The 20,017-nt window shown below is 61.3% G+C and overlaps 1 protein-coding gene across 6 annotated transcripts; it reads left to right on the plus strand.

The window, feature by feature from the left end:
- Positions 1–1,144: 1,144 nt before the first annotated feature.
- On the plus strand, positions 1,145–17,323 carry Atp8b3 (ATPase phospholipid transporting 8B3). Of its 6 annotated transcripts, none has more exons than XM_076852411.1 (29): positions 1,145–1,235; positions 1,725–1,878; positions 2,643–2,701; positions 3,129–3,220; positions 3,644–3,757; positions 4,516–4,614; positions 4,696–4,757; positions 5,188–5,260; positions 5,335–5,405; positions 5,637–5,719; positions 7,222–7,380; positions 7,809–7,897; positions 8,715–8,905; positions 8,982–9,190; positions 9,412–9,443; positions 9,528–9,684; positions 10,187–10,375; positions 10,467–10,579; positions 11,519–11,683; positions 11,778–11,889; positions 12,623–12,698; positions 12,788–12,899; positions 13,180–13,546; positions 13,664–13,887; positions 15,070–15,153; positions 15,420–15,659; positions 15,759–15,897; positions 16,130–16,257; positions 16,445–17,323. In XM_076852411.1, exons 2-29 carry the CDS (start codon positions 1,790–1,792, stop codon positions 17,210–17,212), a joined length of 4,296 nt encoding a protein of 1,431 aa, XP_076708526.1. In that variant the 5' UTR covers positions 1,145–1,235; positions 1,725–1,789; the 3' UTR covers positions 17,213–17,323. The 6 variants fall into 6 exon arrangements, with proteins under 6 accessions (XP_076708526.1, XP_076708545.1, XP_076708537.1 ...); XM_076852430.1 differs by having other exon boundaries at positions 10,506–10,579; XM_076852422.1 differs by having other exon boundaries at positions 9,531–9,684.
- The last annotated feature ends 2,694 nt before the right edge of the window (positions 17,324–20,017 follow it).

The following is a 20,017-nucleotide window of genomic DNA, read 5'->3' on the forward strand; positions in this document are numbered from 1 at the left end:
TGACACTGGGAGGAGATTGGGGGACAGTCTGGCAGACACAGGCACCCTGGTCTTTTGGGTGGGGGCCAGGCCAGAGGGAGGGACCCTGCCATAGGGGCTGGATAGGGGGAAGGGCAGGAGGGCAGGAAGGGCCTGGGCAGCCAAAGTTTGGTGCCCTCCTAATTTCCAAGTTTGAGAAAGTTCTGTCTGAAGACTGCTGCTGACTGGGGATATCTCCTCCGTCCCCCTCCCCCCCACCCTCAACCGGCCCTCTGGGCAGTGCGGGACACCCCGTGGCCTTCCTCCGCGCCCCACCCCCCAGGCTGATCAGTGTTTTAACCTGGCCCCCAGCCTAGAGCCAGCACGGCGCCTGCGCGGGGGAGGTGCTCCGGCCTGCAGGCAGCCAGGCCACATACCTGCATGACCTGTGTCCTCCACTCCAGCCCCACACAGTCATGCCGGCAAGGCCGTCTTGGCGGGACTGGACATTAACTACCGGGACCTGTTTTGAAGATCTTCCGATCCTTCCCTGCGGAATGAAGGCGCCCCCATCCTCGGGCCGCTCCTGTCGCCTTACCTGTTTGTTGTGTAGGAGGGATTGAACCCAGGAGCGTTTAGCCACTGAACCATTTTTTATTAAAATAAATTTTTAAAATTCAAAATACTTTTTTTTTTAATATTTATTTTTTAGTTATTGGCGGGCACAACATCTTTGTTTTGTATGTGGTGCTGAGGATCGAACCCGGGCCGCACGCATGCCAGGCGAGCGCGCTACTGCTTGAGCCACATCCCCAGCCCTCAAAATACTTTTTAAATTTTGAGACAGGGTCTCAGTTGCTTAGGGCCGCGCAAAGTTGCTGACGCTGGCTTTGAGCTGGCGATGCTCCTGCCTCAGCCTCCCGGGCACCAGGATGACAGGCATGGCCACCGCGCCCCGCCCTCTAAATCGAGGCCTCCCGGCGGAGAGCAACTCGCCCGGGCCCCGCCCCTCTTTGCGAGGTTCCTATAGGTCCCGCCTGCGGCCTGTCCCCGCCCCCGAGCTTGTCCCCGCCCCCGGCGGCCCTCTCAGCCAGGCCCCGCCTTCTTCCTGGCCCCTCCCTCATCAAGAGCCGGCCCCAGCCCCGCCCCCAGCCCGTGCCGCCCGTTTCAGACCCGTTGGCACCGGGCTAACAGCTCCACCAAGTCCACCGCCTGGATGCCCGGCGGCCCGCCTTAAGCAGCCCGGTCCCCCCCCCCACACCGCCCGGCCCGCGCAGGTGAGCGGCGAGTGCTCCACTGCTATGCGTCCTCCGGGTTTCGGCGGTCTGAGGACTTGGGTTGCAGCGGCCCATACAGGGCAACCCCTAGAGGTTCGTGCATAGGACACTGGCGCCCACTAGACAGAGTTCCCTGGCCCGGGCTGTGCTCTGGGCATTTGAAACCTGCCCTGCACCCCGGGGGCAATCCTTGGGACTGTGGTTACTGGGGCTTGGGTTAGTTGCAAGTGGGGTGGGAGGAAGCAAGCTGTGTGCTCTGTCCCCAGATAACTCTGGGGGATTCTGGCCATCTGGTCTCCTCCAAACCCAGCCCCCACCCACCGGGTCTTCCCCTCACCAAGCTGCACTTCACCTCAACCTCCCTTTTCCTCATCTGGTGAATGGGCACTGGCCCCTCTCAGATTCCCAGAAGACCAGCGCTGTCCCTGAGCCAGGCCCTGCCCCACCAGGCCCTGGGGACACTGACGACTCAGATGCTTGTGATCCCAGCCCCAGGGAGGTGGAGGGTTCAGCAGAAAAGGAGAGAGCAGAGGACAGAGGCAGTCAGAAACAGGATGGGGGACCCCCCAGGCAGAGGGCAAGCCCCGAGGAGGCGCAGGGCGCAGCCTTCGAGGTCCGGGACATACAGAGTGAGGTGGCCGCGGTGAGGAGGCTTCAACTGTGCGGGGAAAGTGCTCTGGCAGGGCTTGGGGAGGAGGGAGCTGCTGGCGCGCTGTGGAGTGGGGCGCCTCTCAGGCTCAGGGTGGGCTTGGGACTCCTGGGTCCGCGCTGTTGGGTGAGGGATTATTTGGGGAGCTGCCAGGGAAGGGGCTGCTGGTTAGGGGTGGTTGGCATGACCTCCTAGTGGCTGGACCAGGGTCCCCTGGTGAAAAACCAGACTCAGAATTCCTGAGCCTGTCAACCCGAGGGTTCCCAGCTGGGAGGGGAGTGGCTGGGCCTGCTGGACCCTCCCTAGGCTCCCCAAGGCCAGACCCCTCGTGTACACTGCTGGGAGATATGACATAACCCTGGGTCTGCCTGGTCCGTCAAGAAACACGGACTGAGCATCTAACCCAGTGCTGGGCCCCAGGGAGGGGCAGGGAGGGCAACTGGGCAGGGTTGTCTTGGAGCAGGGAGCAGTGGCTCGTGGCTGGAATCCCTGGTCCGGGCTGTAATGGAGGCAAAATTGGGGTGCTATCTGGGAGACTGGTGGACGTGGGGCTGTTGCAGGTTTGGGATCCCTGTGTCTGAGGACAGACAGTGGCAGAATTTTCTGAGCCCCGGGAGGTGGCCACAGGTACACGTGGTAGTCAGTTTAGAGGGTGGACCCCTAGGCCCTGAACTCCTTGAGGGCCCAGTAACAGACAGTGTCCAGCCTAGGCCAGGGCCACAGGTGTGATGTTGGCCTTGGGCCCTTCTCCTTGACAGCCTCACCAACATGGGCAGTGGTACCCACAAAGGAGACCTGAAGGATAAGGAGCACACAGGTGCATGTCCTGGGGCGGAGGGAGGCGTGCCCGCGGGGAATGGGGGCGGCTGGGACTACCCCCCAACAAACATGCAGGACTTGCGTGGTGCTGACAGGGGGCTTCACACCCATCACTGAATGGGGGACTCAGGATTCGGGGCTGCCCAAGCAGGCCATGGGGTCTTGGGTTCCTGACAGCCCATCACCAAGCCTCAGTTTACCCATCTGTAGACATGAGTGGACGTTAGTGAGACTCCAGGCGCATTCTGAGTGGAGGTGACTCAGGGGAAGGGAGACACTCCTGGGATCCCTGTGCCAGCATCCGCTGAGCACAGGGCAGGGACTGGGTTGCACCCAAAGGTGCCAACCGTTTGTTTACGAGCCGCCCAGGCCCCTGGGGACCCATTAGTGCTCCTGCCAGCGCCATCAGCTGCCTGTCCCTGCAGAGTTCACCTGGGAGGTGAGGGCCAACGACTGGGAGTACTACAAGCAGTTCAAGAAGAAGGTGTGCCTGTGCTGGTACAGGGACAAGTACAAGGTGGGCCCCCACCCTGCTTCCCGGAGCCCCAGGGGTGCCATGCTCCTGTCACCTCCGTCACCTGCGTGTGCCCTGCATTCTGATGTTATTCAGGCGCCGGCTCCTGTCCTTACCGTCGCTGGCTTGGTTCATTCCTGTTCCCTGCCCAGTGAAGATGAAAGTCACCTAATACATACCCCGAAGTCCTGTGTCCAACCTCCCGCGGGGCCTTGCCCGGAGCACAGGAGTCCCAGCTGCGGGACCGCGTTCAGCTGTCCACTGACGCTGGCCTCAGTGGTGCTCCGTGGCCTGGTTCAGTAGACGCCTGAGTACATCTGGCCGTGGCCTCTCAGGCGCAGGCGAGGGCCCTGTCCAGGGAGGGCTGGGCTGGCTGGGGTCCCGGCCTGGCAGCACCCTGCATGCCCACTGGTAGCTCTCTTCCAGACCAACGTCATCCGTACGGCCAAGTACAGCGTCCTCTCCTTCCTGCCCCTGAACCTCTACGAGCAGTTCCACCGCGTGTCCAACCTGTACTTCCTCTTCATCATCATCCTGCAGGTGGGGCCCCGGCTGCCACCCAGCCACGTCCTAGCCTGCAGGCCCCAGCAGCAGTGTCCTCTCCTCCCCCGGACACCCTCCCCAGCCACCCTGGCAGCACGGCCCTATAGCCCTGGGCTGTGACTCCTGTGCTTGTACCATGGGTTGCCGTCCCTCCTGTCCATCCCCGGCCCCCACTGCAGCCTGGCACACAGAGGTGCCCAATGCATGCTGCATGAAGGAGGCTACACCTGCCCTCCAGGCCCAGGAGGGCGTCCTGCTAGCTCTCACTGACTCCCTCGGCCTGAGCCGCAAGGCTGACCACAGAGGATGAGGAAACAGGGTGCAGATGGGGTCCTCGGGACTGGCCAGCAGGGACAGTCAGGTCAGGATAGGGCAGGCATCCAGCAGGGAGCCTCCTCTCCCTGGGGGGCACTGTTCCCAAACACCGCACCCATCCAGCGTCTTGCTTCTGGTCTGGAGAAGGTGAGATGCTCTGCTGTTATTCACTGGGTGCTTAAGCATGATTGAGCACCTTCTGTATGCAGCGCCTAGGCTGGGCATGGGGTGGAGGGACTGAGCAGTGACCCTGACCTCTGTCTGCAAGTGATTCAGGACCTGGTGAGGGGTTGGGGGCACCTGGAGAGGTGAGGAGGGAGTTCAGACCTGAAGAAGAACAGGGAGGAGGCGAGGTGCTCAGAGGGCCGTGGAGGGGTGGAGGGGGTGGGGAAGCAGGGGAGGCCCACCTGCTGGCTGACGCCACCTGCCCACATGTGCAGGCCATGCCTGAGATCTCCACGCTGCCTTGGCTCACTCTCTTTGCCCCCCTGGTCTGTCTCCTCGTCATACGCGCCGCCCGTGACCTCATGGATGACATTGTAAGTGGAGTCAGGGTGGAGCTGCCCGGGGAGGGGACTGTGGGGAAGAGGGCACACTCTGACTCCACCCTGTTGGCCCAGGGGCGGCACAGGAGCGACAAGGCCATCAACAACAGGCCCTGCCAGATCCTGACAGGCAAAAGGTGAGGCTGTGAGGGTAGCTTAGGGGACGTTCCAGGACCAGTGGGCTCCCGCATGCCGGGCCTGGCCATACAGGCAGTGTCCACAGAATGGCTGGCACCTTGGTGCTCCTGGGCCTCCTGGTTGAATCTGATCAGGACCCAGGTCGGCACTTATTAGGCACCTGCCATCTACCAGGCCAGAGGCCAGCCCTGGGATGGGGACAGAGAGGGCCTGAGTGTCTGCTCCTGTGTTGTGTGGAGCTCAGATCAAGGGGAGGATGAAGAGAGGCTAACAGGCTTTTGGACATGGGCCCCAGGGTCACTGGACAGGAGCAAGGACTGAAGGAGGCCAGGGAGGCCAGGGGAGGCCTGGGGGCGGTGGCCTGAGCTGTGCTGGCCTTGCAGTGCGACCACGCGGCTGTCCTGGCCTCTCACGCCTCCTACCCCGCAGGTTCTCCTGGAAGAAGTGGAAGGACCTGTGTGTGGGGGACGTGGTGCGCCTCAGCAAGGACAGCATTGTCCCGGTGAGCCGCCTGGCCACGCTCTGCCCAGCCCGGGAAGCGGCCGCCACCTGCTGCCACATTCTCTCCCTCCCCAGGCTGACCTGCTCCTGCTGGCCAGCACGGAGCCCAGCAGCTTGTGCTACGTGGAGACGGTCGACATCGATGGGTGAGAGTCCCCCAGGTTACCAGGCCTAGCGGAGTCGCCTCCCAGCCTCCAAAGAGGTGGGCGGCCAGGCTGCTTGGCCACGTGCTCGTTCAGGTTCCTGGGGGAGGACACGGGCACTGAGTGTGCTTGTACTGACCGCTGGCACCGATGGCGCAGCAAGAATGTGGTGTTAGTGCCTTGGGAGGAGGCCCCTGCCTGGGGTCTCACCTGTTGCCCCCTTTTCATGGCCAGGGAGACCAATCTGAAGTTCAGACAGGCCCTGCCGGCCACCCATGAAGAGCTGACCAGCACGAAGAAGATGGCAGCCTTCCAGGGTAAGGGGCGCTGTGGCTGTCGCATGGCCCCGGGCCTCTCTGTCTGAGTGCCCTTCTTGGGGCTGGCATCACATGGACTCTGGTGGTGGGCGTTGGGTGGGGTCTGGCACTCGGCCAGCACAGAGGGCTGTCACTGAGCTGTTCCTTGACCCATGGGTTTGGCAGCCTTTCGTGGCTTCTAACAGGCTGGTCACCACCGCCCACTCACCGTCCCTCCCTGGGTGTGCAACTCGGGGGATCTTGGTGTCCTGTGGCTGCGCAGCGGCTGCAGCATTTTGTTGGGGCTGCGTTTTCTTTTCCGCTTAAAGAGCTGCCGCACGGCCATCGTGGGTGGTCCTGTTGAGAGCAGCCCTGGCTCGGCTGGCCGGGGCGGGGCGGGAGCGGAGGCACAGGAGCAGGCTCCTGGCTTCCCTGTCAAGAGTCTTCACACACCTAGTGTGGGGGCAGTGGCTGTGCTGTGGCCAGCGGGGACCAGCCTGTTTCCTGCCCCACCGCAAAGGGAAGTCACTCTTGAACTGGCTCCTGACACCCAAGCACTGACTTCCTGGGTGGCGGTGAGATCTGGGAACGGGCAACTCCCTCCCTGGCTCCCCTGGCTCCATGGAGACAGATTCAGAAAGAGGCAGGGACTCAGGATTGAGCTTGCCACCCCCATACCCACCGTCCCGCAGACCTTGAGATGATTGGGCCCTGGCCTGGTCCAGCCACCCCGCGTCCCTCAGGGCATGGTCCCGCCTTCCAGAGGAGGTGCTAAGGTCAGAAAGTTGGTGAAAGGTTGGGCTGGCCAGGGACTCTCTGCCCCGCCCCGCCCCCCCAGGTTTCTGATTCCTACATTTAGGACCAAGTCAGGCGCCCAGTCCCTAGGATGGACTGGGGCAGGCAGGTGAGGACCATTCAAGAACCGGGCAGCCCTTCAGCCCCTCCCCACACCCGTGGTTATTTCGACCCTCAGTGAACACTGCCCTGGGTTGGTGTCTGCACCTGGAGCCCATTTGCTCAAACAGGAATGAGACAGATATCATCTGTGACAGTGGATGGCATGAGGGGTCAGGCCCTAACATCCAGAAGAAGCAGGATACTGGATTAAGCTCCCTTCCCCTTCCCAGCTTGTGCATGTACTGAGCACCTACTGTATGCCACGTGCTGGGCCAAGCCCTGGGGAAACCATGTGACCGTGACTGAGGGTGGCTCATGATGCTGATGATACCATCTCAGGCATAAAAGTCCGCCACACACCTAGGCCCAGATCAGGAAAGGGGGGTCTGGTGGGGCTGGCCCGGAGGGCCGCAGGAGAAGCAGGTGTGCACGGCCCGTGGCCATGAGGGATACCAGTGTGCAAGTCTGTGGCACTGCAGGACCATGAGGGTGTGACTGGAGCTGCAGGGTGGCAGGAAGGTTTCCTGGCCTCAAATGGGGAGGGGCACAGGGCGTCCTGTGCCAACACCTAGCCACGCAGTCCAGAACTCGCCTGGCACCCCTCCCTGACCACCCAGTGGCCACAGGTACCGTGTTCTGTGAGGAGCCCAACAGCCGGATGCACCAGTTTGTGGGAATCCTGGAGTGGAACAGCAAGAAGTATCCCCTGGACATTGGCAACCTCCTCCTCCGCGGCTGCAGGGTCCGCAACACAGACACCTGCTATGGCCTGGTCATCTATGCTGGTATGGTGCTCCGGGGCCCTTGCCATGGGAGCTGTTGGGGTGGGAAAGAGGCAGCCAAGCCAGGCACTGCCACCACTGTGTGCCTGCTGAGCAATGCAGGCTCCCAAGGCTCCCCTGAGCCAGCACCCGTGCTGCTTATGTGTAGATGGACGGGTTCGTGGTGGGGTGGACTGACGACAAATGGATGAGCCGTGTTTGTCGTCCCGGAGACTTGGAGGCTGAGGCAGGACATCCAGGTTCCAGGCCAGCCTGGGCAACTTAGCCAGACCCTGTCTCAAAAATAAAAAGAGCTGAGGTGTGGCTCAGTGGTGGAGCACCCCTGAGTTCAATGCCCAGGATGGGGGGAATGGGTTGGGTGAATGGGTGGGGTGAATGGGTGGGGTGAATGGATGGGAAGATAGATGGATGGACAGGTACCAACCCTGCAGGTTTTGACACGAAGATCATGAAGAACTGTGGCAAGATCCATTTGAAGAGAACCAAGCTAGACCTTTTCATGAACAAGCTGGTGGTCCTGGTGAGCTGCCCACCAGAACCCTTGCAAGGGACACTGACAAGGACAGGGCTGGTCACCACTAACAGAAGCCCTATGGTCATCTTCCTGGCTTAAGGTCCCTTCCTCTGAAAAGTGTGCAGCCTGATCTGGGGAACGAGTCTTTGGGTCAGAGAACGTTTTGTTAAAATCACAGTTTTTAAAAAACGTGTGGAGGGCTGCAGTGGTGGCGCAGCGGTAGAGCGCTCGCCTAGCCCTGGGTTCGATCCTCAGCACCACATAAAAATAAATAAAGATATCGAGTTCAACTACAACTAAAAGATAAATATTAAAAAAAAAATGTGTGGAACCAGACACGGTGGCTGTCCTCCCAGCCACTGGGGAGCTGAGGCAGGAGGATTGCCAGTTTAAGGCCAGTCTGGGCCACTGAGCAAGGCACCATCTCAAAATAAAAACCACCACGGCTGTAGCTCAGGGCAAAGCACTGGCTTCCCAAGTGTTATGAAACTTGACCCTGACCCTTTGCAAACCTGTGGGAACTAACAAAATGCTCACCTACGGTGTCCTGAAATTCAACGATTCTTACCGTTTTGTCCAGTCACCTCCACTGTTTTAAAAAGTCACTGTAATAAAGAAAGAATCAAAATAAAGGGCAGAAAGACCCTGAAAGTTGCCCTTGGTGGGGGTGGGGGGGTGGGGGCGGGGGTGGGGGGGTGGGATGGGGGGCGGGGTGGGGGGGCCCTTCCAGGCCCCCTCCCCCTCACCGGCCCATGCCACACCCTGGGCCCCGGCTGCTGGTCCTTTCAGGGGAGAGCATGCCCCCTCTGGCTCCACCCTGCAGATCTTCCTGTCCCTGGTGGTGGTCTCCTTGTGCCTGGCCCTGGGCTTCAGTTTCCGGGTGAGAGACTTCAGAGAGAAGCACTACTACCTCTGGGCCATGCACACACGCAGCCTGTTCATGGAGTCCTTCCTGAACTTCTGGAGCTTCCTCATCCTGCTCAGCGTCATGGTGCCCATGGCCATGTTCATCCAGTGAGTCCCCCACCGCCGCCTCACCCACCCCTGGGCAGGGAGGCCCGCAGCACGCGTGACCAGAGGGTGTTCACAGAGCCGAGTTCATCCACCTGGGGAACAGCATCTTCATCAACTGGGACGTGCAGATGTACCACGAGGCGCAGGACACGCCCGCCAGGGCCCGAAGCACCAGCCTCAACGACCAGCTGGGCCAGGTGCAGTACGTCTTCTCAGACAAGACGGGCACGCTCACCCAGAACATCATGACCTTCAAGAAGTGCTGCATCGCGGGCCGCGTCTACGGTGGGCCCCGCCCCGGGGGAGGGGGAGGGGGGAAGGGGAGGGGGAGGGGAGGGGAGGGGAGGGGAGGGGAGGGGCCCCTCCCCAGCGGGACCCGCCCCTGGGGAGGCTGTGGCCATGCTGCCGCAGACTGGCCTGGCTGCCCCTGCCACAGCCGGGGGCCCTGGAAGTCTCAGGGTAGGGGTGCAGGGGATGTGGAATTCTGAAGCAGGGTCTCTCCTCAGGTCCAGATGACAAGATGGAGACGCCTGCTAAGGTGAGTCCGGCCACCTGACCCCGTGGATAGTGGGGAGTGGGCAGTGACACGCCCAGACTCAGCTGCTCACCCCATGCCCTCCAGAAGAACCCTTACCTGTGGAACAAGTTTGCAGACAAGAAGTTCCTTTTCCACAACGAGGAGCTCCTGGGCATCGTCCGGAAGAAGCAGGACAAGATGGTTCAGGAGTTCTGGCGCCTGCTGGCCATCTGTCACACTGTGATGGTCCACCAGAGTGACAGTGAGTCGTGGGGTGCTCCTGGCCTGACCTCCCATTCTCCAGCTGAGCAGTGGCTTAGAGCCCTAGGGGCCCCTGAGGTGCCCCTGAGTGTCCCTGGCCTCAGAGCTGGCCCTGTCCAGCTGGAGTGTGCTCAGTCCAAGTCCTAGGCATCTCCTCAAGGCCGTCCAGGCCTGTGGCCAGACAAGATTGCCTCACATTGGGATCAGAGGCAGAAGGTTCCGGGGAAAAGCACGTGCAGGGTTAGGGCCTGAGCCTCAGGAATCTGGTTTCAGTAGGGAGGTCACACAGGCCAGACCCAAGTGGTCGCCTCCCTTGGGCTTAGAGGTGGCCCAGGGTCAGAGGCTGTGTTCTACAAACGTTCTCAAGCTCTGACCTACTGATTTCCTCCCCTCTACTGTGAGGTGAGATGGGACCTGCCGTGCGACCCTGAGGGACCACCAGAGAGTCCTGGGGAATGCTTGTTGCCCCTGGCCCTCACCGGACTGGTCCTCTCTCCCGCCAGACCAGCTGGTGTACCAGGCGGCCTCCCCGGATGAGGAGGCCCTGGTGACGGCAGCCCGGAACTTTGGCTACGTGTTCCTGTCGCGCACCCAGGACACCATCACGGTGATGGAGCTTGGGGAGGAGCGGGTCTACCAGGTCCTGGCCATGATGGACTTCAACAGCGTGCGCAAACGGATGTCAGTGCTGGGTGAGCCCTGGACCCCCGCCCACCTCGGGCTGGGGGTGGCAGGAGGGGAGCGTTAGTCAGCAGCCTGGCCTCCCCCCTACCCCCTGCACAGTCCGGAACCCAGAGGGCTCCATTCGCCTCTACACCAAAGGCGCGGACACTGTCATCCTGGAACGCTTACACAAGAGGGGTGACGTGGAGATGACCACAGAGGAAGTACTGTTTGTGAGTCTCTGCTTGGGGGAAAGGTACAGGGATAGAGAGATGGGGGAAGAAGGAGGGCTGCCAGCCCTTGGGGCAATGTACCTGGGCAGGCTGTGCACTGCACAAACCATTCTCCCCTCACCCCAGAAGCTGGGAGGGCTGCTCTCCAGGTCTCCAACACAGAGAGATGTCTTCCTGTGATCCACACAGGGGCTGCAGGGTGGGCTGGGCTTTGGCCTGGCACCCCCCCACCTCCAGCCCTTTCTGTTGCAAGGCCTTCCTTCATGGGGGAGGAGCTCAGGTCTCCTGCGGGCCTCTGCCTTGGTCTGCCCACACCTGGGCACCTTGGGCTCTGCACGCAGCCCTTTGTCTGGGGATGCCGCTCATTCTTTGTTATTCACAATCTCCTGGACCTTGGGACTCACACGACAGGCCCCAGCTTCCGGGAGCCTGCACCCTACCACAGGCCTCTTCCCATCATGTGTGTCCAGCCTGGGGCTCCCCGCCCCGCCCTCCTGCGGCAGTGGGGGACAGTTAGGTGTCCAACCTGTCAAGGTCACAGAGCTGAGGAGATTGAGGTCCATCCCCCCTTGGAGCGGGCAGGTGAACTGAGGCCCAAGGCCTCCTGAAGCTCCCCCACCCTGGGGGGCCCTCGGTGCTCTCCAGACCCCAACCCCTTCCATACCTGGAGCTGCCTACAGGGAGGGAAGTCTGGGCAGCTGGGAGGGGGAGCAAGGGACCACGGGGCCCCTTCCTTGGGGCCATCGGATGAGAGTGTGCTGGGCCTTCCATGGGGGCCTGAGACAGATTGGTGTTCCTGTCCCCTCGGTGGCAGGGACTCCCAGAGGGAGGGATGGAGGGTTGGGGGAGTCCTGACCAAGGAGGGGTCCAGGCAAGCAGAGTGGAGGTCTAGAGAAGTCTTCAGAACCTGCAGGGTGGTGACCGCCGCTGCCGCCCCAGGCCTTTGCGGAGGAGACCCTGCGGACGCTGTGCCTGGCCTACAGGAAGGTGAAGGAGGAGGCCTACGAGGAGTGGAAGCCCCGCCACCAGCAGGCCTGCCTCCTGCTGCAGAACCGGGCCCAGGCCCTGCACGAGGTCTATGAGCAGATGGAGCAGAAACTGCAGGTGGGCCGGGTGTGGGGGCTGGCATGTGGCCCCGGGGAACCACCCCCCACTGGGTCCCTGCTCAGTGTCCTCCCTGTCCCCAACTTTCCACCAGCTGCTGGGGGTCACAGCCATTGAGGATAAACTCCAGGATGGCGTTCCGGACACCATCAAGTGTCTCAGGAGAGGAAATATCAAATTTTGGGTGCTCACTGGGGACAAGCAAGGTGGGTCACCAGTGCCTCTCCCCCAGCCCTCTCACACGTGGTCCATCATTCCCCCATCCACCTGTCCATCTGTTTGGGTTCAGTGCTATTCTCCATATTGTCCCTGGGAAAGGGAGAAACAGTCATTAAAAGTGTGGAGACCTTCTGGTGCCTCCCATGGTCGGGCAGCTGCCGAGCATGTGGTGAGGGTCTTGTCCTCCCAGGAGTGCTGCAAGGTGGGGTCCTCAGCACCCATGTGTAGGAGATGGGTGCAGCAATGCTCAGAGAGCTTGAGACACCTCCCCAGAGGCGCCCAGCCACATAGGTGGCCTGTGATTCCCTGGGTCTCCACCGGGCTGGTGCCCACCTGGCTGCGGAGGATTTCATATGCCTGTGTGGACCCCTTCCTACCCGCAAAGGCTAAAGCTGACATGTGAGGGGCATATGAAGACAAATATCCAGGCGGAATTATACTTATATATTATGTTTTTCACTATGATTTTAAGAGATAAAGAAATTTTTGAGCATCCTAAAAAAGGTCATGTGATACCTGACCCCGAGTCTTGCACTCACCTCGTTCCCACGGCCCGGCCCCAGCCAACAGAGTCTCAGAGCTGGCTCTCATTGGCTGACCTGGGTGACGTGCCCTTCACTGAGCCAATTGCCATGGCTGGGGGCGGGGCGCGCCGCGGTGATTGGCAGGGCTTGCCGGCTGGGCGGTGGAGGGCGCTGAGCAGGCATGGTTCCTTCGCAGAGACAGCGGTGAACATCGGCTTCGCCTGCCAGCTGCTATCGGAGAAGATGCTCATTCTGGAGGAGAAGGAGATAAAGTGAGCGCGAGGCTGGGCAGGCGAGGTGGGAGGGAAGCCCTGGAGGGAGGGGGCGGGGGAGGCCCGAGCTGACCCCAGCCGCCCCTCAGCCGCGTCCTGGAGACCTATTGGGAGAGCAACAACAACGTGCAGACCAACAAGGGCTACCTGAAGTTCGTGTCACAGGTCAAGCTGGCCATGATCATTAACGGGGACTTCCTGGTCAGTGTCCACTTGGGGTGGGCAACGAGAGTCTTAGTATGGGGGAGGAGCCTGGGGGAACTGCAGGCTGGTGGTGGGCACCCCAAAGAGCTCCCAGGGGAGGCTAGTCAGGACCTCGAATGAAAACAGAGAGAGATTGCACGGAGGAGGCCAGAGCAGGTCCAGCCAGGGATGGCAGTAGAGGGATCTCGGAGGGCAGTCTGGGAAGGCTGTTGGAGAGGGGCTGTGCACAGAGAGCCCAGAGCAGGCAGAAAGATGCCCCCTCTTCCCCCTGTGCCAGGACAAGCTGCTGCTGTCCTTGCGCAGAGAGCCCCGGGCTCTGGTCCAAAACGTGGTGATGGATGAGGCCAACCAGGATTCTGGCCAGGTGAAGAGGGACAACCTTCAGGCCAGGCGGATATCCCTCATGTGGCGGAGCTTCGGGACCTCCCTGGTCTCTTCCGAGTCCAATACTACAAAGACCCCAAACAGCCCCGAGGTGCTTCGGGAGCGGGCCTTTGTGGACCTGGCCGCCAGGTGCCAGACGGTCATCTGCTGCCGGGTGACGCCTAAGCAGAAGGCTCTGATAGTGGCGCTGGTCAAGAAATACCAGCACGTGGTGACCCTGGCCATCGGGGACGGTGCCAATGACGTCAACATGATAAAGAGTGGGTGGTGGGCAGCAGGGATGAGGTGGGGGGCCTGGGGGTGCTGGGGGCCTGGCAAGGGGGAACTGGGCAGCTGGTTGGGTGGCTGTGGGCTGACCAGCTGCATGTGCCCTGCAGCTGCGGACATCGGTGTGGGGTTGTCGGGTCAGGAGGGCATGCAGGCAGTTCAGAATAGTGACTATGCGCTGGCCCAGTTCCGCTTCCTGCAGCGGTTGCTGTTGGTGCACGGGCGTTGGTCCTACATGCGGGTCTGCAAGTTCCTGCGGTACTTCTTCTACAAGACGGTGGCCAGCATGATGGCTCAGATCTGGTTCTCTTTCTACAACGGCTTCACCGCCCAGGTGGGCATCAGTGGGAATAGTCTCCCCTCAGGAGCAGCAGGTGGGCCCACCCAGAATGCTGGGGTTCCCCCCTGGGCAAGGCTGGCCTGAGGTCACACTGGGCTGCATACATGGGAGTACAGGGTCCAGACCAAGGGGGAGGGTCATGACTCACACCTGCTGTGTGCCTGACGTGTCCAGGGTCCTTTGGTGAGTGAATGCTGTGGAGCGAGGGCGTGCTCCAAACGCACTTCCCCTGGGGCCATCGAGGGGACTGAACCCCAGAGGAGGTGATGGTGGGAGCTGGCTCCCTGACTCCTAGCCGCTCACTGATGAGGCAGTGTAGACTGGATGTGTTCTTCAGGGCTGAGAGGAGACACAGGGCACGATTTTCCCTTAGTGTAGGGAAATGGCCTGGGATTCCACTTTTCCAGAGGTAGGGAGCTGCCCGTCACTAGTCCTGGGCATCTGAGAGGGAGCTCCCCAGAAGCGCCCTTGCACGTCCCCTTCCCCAGCCCTGGAACCAGCCACAGCCTCCAGGAGCGCCCTGTTCCCTCCTTAGTGAGTGGAAGTTAGACCCCATGGTCTGGGGTGCTGGGGGCTCAGAGCCACTGGGGCACTCTTACCCTTTCAGAAAGCAGAGCTAGGAAACGTGCACAGACGGACTGGTGTGTCTCTGGACCCACCACATCTGTGCCTCTCCCCACCCTCCCGAGCTGTCATATCTGCCTGTCATCTGTATTGTCTCCTCGCTTGTCTGCCACCCATCATCTCTACCAGTCGTGGGTCTGTTGCCCACCTAACTATCTTATCAGTCTGTCTGTCTGTCTGTCTATCTCGACAGTGTTTCCACCTGGGAGGGGTCTGGGCTGCTATCCCTGGGGCTCTTCCACTCTGCACCCCTCAGGGGTCCCCTAAAGCAGATCCTGCTCTCCAGCCGGTCCACCTGCCGCTCTTTATGGGGCCTCCATTAAAGCACAGACTGGGAGTGCTGCCTACAGAGGCCGCCTTCCCCGCCTTCCGCGCTCCAGCCTTCCCCTGGCCTCTCAGCCCTGTCCTGGTCTAGTAGTAGATCCAGTTTTGGCCTGCACCCCTCCCCAAGTGCCTGGCCAGCTTGGCAGGGCTCCTGGGGCCCGGATGTGCCTAGGCCCCTGGCCATGGGGCAGCTGAAGGCTACCCTGACCTCCCGCGCTCCCGGCACAGCCCCTGTACGAAGGCTGGTTCCTGGCGCTCTTCAACCTGCTCTACAGCACCGTGCCGGTCCTCTACATCGGGCTCTTCGAGCAGGTGAGAGGTGGGCCTTCTCTAGCTGAGGGCCGGGGCCAGGCTGGGGGCCACAAGCCAGGCCCAGGGTCCCGGTGGCAGGGTCTGAGCACCTCTCCACCCCTCCACGGAGCCCTGTCTCATGGGGAGTCCTCAAAGGTGCCTCTTGACAGCACCCCACACCCCAGAGAGCCTCCTCGTGGGAACCCTGCATGACCAGTGGCTAGTGGGGGGTCTGTGCCCTTGGGGTCCTTCTGCCCACGCCCTGCCCCACGAGCCTCCACCCCTAGGATGTGACCGCTGAGAAGAGCCTGCAGATGCCCGAGCTGTACACCGCGGGCCAGGAGAACGAGCTCTTCAACTACTGGGTGTTCTTCCAAGCCATTGCCCACGGCACGGCCACCTCCCTGGTCAACTTCTTTGTGACACTCTGGGTTGGCCACGACTCGGTGGGACCCTCCAGCTTCAGTGACTACCAGTCCTTTGCCGTCATCCTGGCCCTGTCTGGGTTGCTGTCCATCACCCTGGAGGTAGGCAGCCCCGGGCCTCCTCCCCCTGGCCTCTGCTTCAGGGGCCCAACCAGGGGGATCTGGGGCTCCTTGTCCTCAGCTGTACCCTTGCCTGTCCAGGTCATCCTGATCATCAGGTACTGGACAGTCCTGTGCCTGCTGACCATTTTATTCAGCCTTGGTTCCTACGTCATCATGACCTATGCCACTCAGAGCTTGTGGCTCTGGAAGATATCACCAAAGGCCTTCCCCTTTCTGTGTGAGTCCGCAGTAGGGGCTGTGAGGTGGGTGCCCACGGTGTGGAAGGTGGCCCAGGACGGGACGGTCCTTGAGACAGCTATGCAAGGGGGTGGGCAGGTCACAAGTCACCCAGTGAAGTGTCCCAAGAAAGGGGCTGAGTTTCTGGAGTTTGTGCGTGGTGACTGCAGGTGAGGGGAGGGGAGGAGGTGGGGGCGCCACGTGGGCCCTGCCGTGACTCACACCCTGCCCAGATGCTGACCGAAACGTGCTGGCCCACCCCTCGAGCCTGCTGGTGATCCTGCTGAACGTGTCCCTGAGCACGCTGCCCGTCCTGGCCTTCCGGGTCATCTACCAAGCGCTCAAGAAGCCACGTCGCGAGGTGAGGCAGGTCCAGGGCTGGTCCAGGATCAGGTTCCGGCAGGACACTGGTGGGCTCCCTCGGGGAGGGAAGGACCTGGCCATGCCTGTACACCAAAGGCTGTAAATGCCCCCCGGAGGCAGTGACCTCAGGCCAGTCAACAGCCTGGGGCAGCCTGAGTGCCCTGTGCTGCCCCTTTGCTCTGCAGCCAGAAGAGGAGGCCCCGCCTGAGGACATTGTCACCGTGGAGGCCGCACCTTCCCTGCGCCGGGGGACCCCCTCACGGCGCTCCAGCTACGCCTTCTCCCACCGCGAAGGCTACGCGGACCTCATCACCCGGGGCACGAGCCTGCGCAAGTCAGCCAGGAGCGACAGCGGGGACCTCTCAGACTCCACAGCCCCCTCGGAGGCAGGGGTGTCCCCGAGCTGCAGGGAGTCGCCCTGCCTCAGGCGGAGGGCCTCCGGCGTGAAGAGGAAGAGTCAGCAGCACCCAGGGAAGCCGTCCCCAGAGGACACAGAGACCTGGAGTGGGTCAGGCTCGTCCGGGGCTGCAGAGGGGCTGGGTGCCTTTCCCTCAGAGAGCCTGGCCACTGTCAGCCAGACCTCGCCTGCCACCACCCAGGAAAACAAGTCACTTTCTGAAAACCAGTCTCGGCTCACGAGTCATCCTCTGCCTGCAGGCCAGACGGTGAAGAGCCAGCCAGAGCCCCTGGAGGGACAGCCGCCCTGGGTCCAGACTCCCATCAGGGAGAGCTGGCCAGGTGTCTGGCAGAAGGAGCGCCACCCCGCCACGGAGGCGGTGGCGCCGCTGCCCCCACAGACGCCCGCACCCCCGGCAGAGGCTCTGCTGCCCACCCTGGAGGAGTGGTCCCTGAGTGAGCAGCCCATGGAGGTAGAGCTGGGCCCTGTGGAGCGGCAGCCCTCGCCCATGGAGTGGCTACCAGAGCGGCCCGAGAACCAGTGGCCACCCGGTTGAGCAGGGCAGCTGCCCCCAGAGGACCATTCGCTGCCCCGCAGAGGCAACCAGCAAGCGGGAGCCTGCCTCCAATGACCAGGGCCACATCTTTTCATTTTCTAATAAACCAGAGTCCCCCTGACCCCCGGGTTGCTTTGGGCTCACTCCTTTCCTCACCTGGGGAGGGGGGCCAGCCTCTGGGCTGCCCGGGGGCGAGTGCAGGGGCTTCCCCCTTCTCCTGGCGCACCCTGCTGGTCAGCCCCACGGCTCTCACTGCCCTGCGGCTTCTCCCTCAGGTGGGCTGCCCTCTCCTGGGGACCTGGAGAGCAGGTCCTGGGAGGTCCCCACCCTGGGGCCATCTGGCTTCAGCAGGGCAGTGGGGTGGGTCCCAGGCTGCTGTGGCCCAGGAGCAGGCTGGGCCAGGACCCCAGGCCAAGCCAGGGGGAGGCAGACCCCCAACCCTCGCCGTCCTGCCACCTCCCGGGTGGGGCTCCCGTCCTCCCCACCCCCTGCAGTCAGCCAGCACACACACCCAGGTGAGTGACTAGAAAATAATTTATTGAAGGAAAAAACCAAAACAAACCCAGCACAAGAATGGTTAACAATGAGGAGGGTTTTTTGTTTTTGTTTTTTAACTTGTGAGCCTGTTGCTGAGGGTGGGGCTAGAGGGCTGCTTGTCCCTCTTGCACTGGGGGAGAGGGGACTTTGGGTGATCTGAATAGGGTCTCCCCTGTAAGCAGCCCCTTCCAACCTTATTAAAAACTCTGGGGGCCTCCTTCCCCGCACAGCTGAGGTTCCCCTCCAAAAACAGCTCTTGAGGGTCTGATGGCGTCCCCAGGAGGAGCTCAGTGCCCTGGGGTCCTGATTTTGGTCACACCACTTTGGGCTGAGAAGGAGAATGGCCAGGAGCACCCACCTCCACCTCTCCAGGGCCCCGGCCCAGCCCTGCAGAGGAGGCCTTCTGTCCTGCAGGGAGCAGGGCAGCCCTGCCCGGGGGCCTGACCCAGGAAGTGGGTGGCCACCTCCTCTCTGCAGCCACGCCCAGGAGTACAGCCTGGCCCCCTTTCCCCAACTCCAGGGCCCTGGCCTCATGGTGGTAGCCAAGTCACAGGCAGAGGGACATGGTCCCAGAGCCATCGTTCCTGGTCCTGGGACAGAGGGGCCTTCTGTCCTCCAGATCCCCCAGTGGGCTAGGGGATGGGCTCCCACAGGGCCAGGGAGGCTGAGGGTCTGGTGGAGTGGGGGTATCAGGCCATGCGGATCTGGGGAGATGGGGAGCACCCAGCCCCCCACCCTGGGTGACGAGGCCGCACTGGATTGTCTTCTCCTGTGACAAGACATTGGGAAAGCAGCTGGGTGGGGGGTCTGGGGGCAAGATGGGGCTGACACCCAGGGGCACCCAAGGCCTGCTTGCTCTGGGACCTTCTTTCCTCTCCCTGGGGCTCCTCAGAAGGGGAACAGAAACACAGAGCAAAGATGGCGGCATGGATACAAAGATGGACGTGACCCCGGCTGCGGCCCCCCACCCCCCGCTCATTACATTATCGCCAAGAAAGAGTACATTAGCCATGCATCAAATCAAACTCCATTTCGTCTTTTTTTTCTTTTTTCTTCCTTTTTTTTTCTTAAATTACATTTGAACACAGAACACACAGAATAATAAATACTCTTATAAGACATGACTCCAAAAAACGAGAAACAGAACAAGCCAGAGATCAGAAAGGTACACCTTGCACACCCTCTCTCTTTCCCAAAGACTCATCTCTGTCAACCGCTGGTCCCTGCCTCACAGCCTTGCCCTCCCGCCCTCTGACCACCGGCTGCACCGCCCTGACATTCAATACGTCTCCCACAGAACGGGCCAAAGAAACGACATGCCATCGTCTGCAAAATTATAATTTAACGGTATAAAGCTTCAAGTCACGTTTTCCAAAAACTAGCTAAGGATTTTTTTTTTTTTTATCACATAAACTATACATTAAATATTTTGAGGTATTTCAGAGAAAATTGTCAAAGGCTTGAAGGAATTGTGCTGGAGATCGGGTTCCCTGTGAGGAAAATGATCTTTGGTATGGGGTGGTCAGGTGGGTATAGGAGACATTTGGGGTCCAGGCCCGGCAAAGGGGCTGGCCGAGCTCAGGCAGGGCACAAGAGCCGGTGTGGGCGTGGTGTGTGTGTGTGTGCGTGGGCGTGGTGTGTGCGCGTGTGTGTGCGCGTGTGTGTGTGTGTGTGTGTGTGTGTGCGCGCGCGTGTGTGTGCGTCCATGGGGACTGGGGGTGCAGCGCAGTGGCCAGGGCTGGCGTAGCAGGCACCAGGCTCTGGGCTCCTTCCCCACTGCTGAGAGAAAGGAGATCCAGGATCCCGGTGCTCTGAGGAGGCTTCACCTGACCTGACCACCCAAGTCAGGGCTAGAAGATCCACATCCAGAACCACCTCAGGGCAAGGCCTCCCCTTCCACAGGGACACAGGAAGCCCCTGGCCCTGGCCCTGGGGTTGGAAGGCAGGGGCAGGGCAGGGTCTCACCAGCACAGGAGCCACCAGCCCCTGTGTTCTCAGAAGGGCTGCACTTGGGCAGGTCAGTGCCTGGAGGGACACGCTCACTTGGCATAACTTAAAAGTTTGCTTCTGATCTTAAGAGAAATGAAAAGGGTTTTGCCAGCCCTGGGCCTGGTGCGGCCAGGCCTGGGGAGGGAGCTCTAGACCTGTCCATCAGAAATTGGGGAATGAAAGGGGTAAGGGGGCCCAGGTATTAGTGGGGAGCCTGTGCTCCCCCAGAACGGCATTCAGTGCCCAGGGGCCACCATGAGGCATAGGAGGCAGTGTGTG

Source organism: Callospermophilus lateralis, chromosome 1 (assembly GCF_048772815.1).
Source record: "Callospermophilus lateralis isolate mCalLat2 chromosome 1, mCalLat2.hap1, whole genome shotgun sequence".
Lineage (NCBI taxonomy): Eukaryota > Metazoa > Chordata > Mammalia > Rodentia > Sciuridae > Callospermophilus > Callospermophilus lateralis.

Excerpts from the sequence above, each read along its gene's own strand:
- Atp8b3 (XM_076852411.1), top strand. The coding sequence starts at position 1,790 with ATGGGGGACCCCCCAGGCAGAGGGCAAGCCCCGAGGAGGCGCAGGGCG. Across the intron at positions 12,900-13,179 it reads TCATTAACGGGGACTTCCTG|GACAAGCTGCTGCTGTCCTT; the intron begins GTCAGTGTCCAC and ends CCCCTGTGCCAG. Across the intron at positions 13,888-15,069 it reads ACAACGGCTTCACCGCCCAG|CCCCTGTACGAAGGCTGGTT; the intron begins GTGGGCATCAGT and ends CTCCCGGCACAG.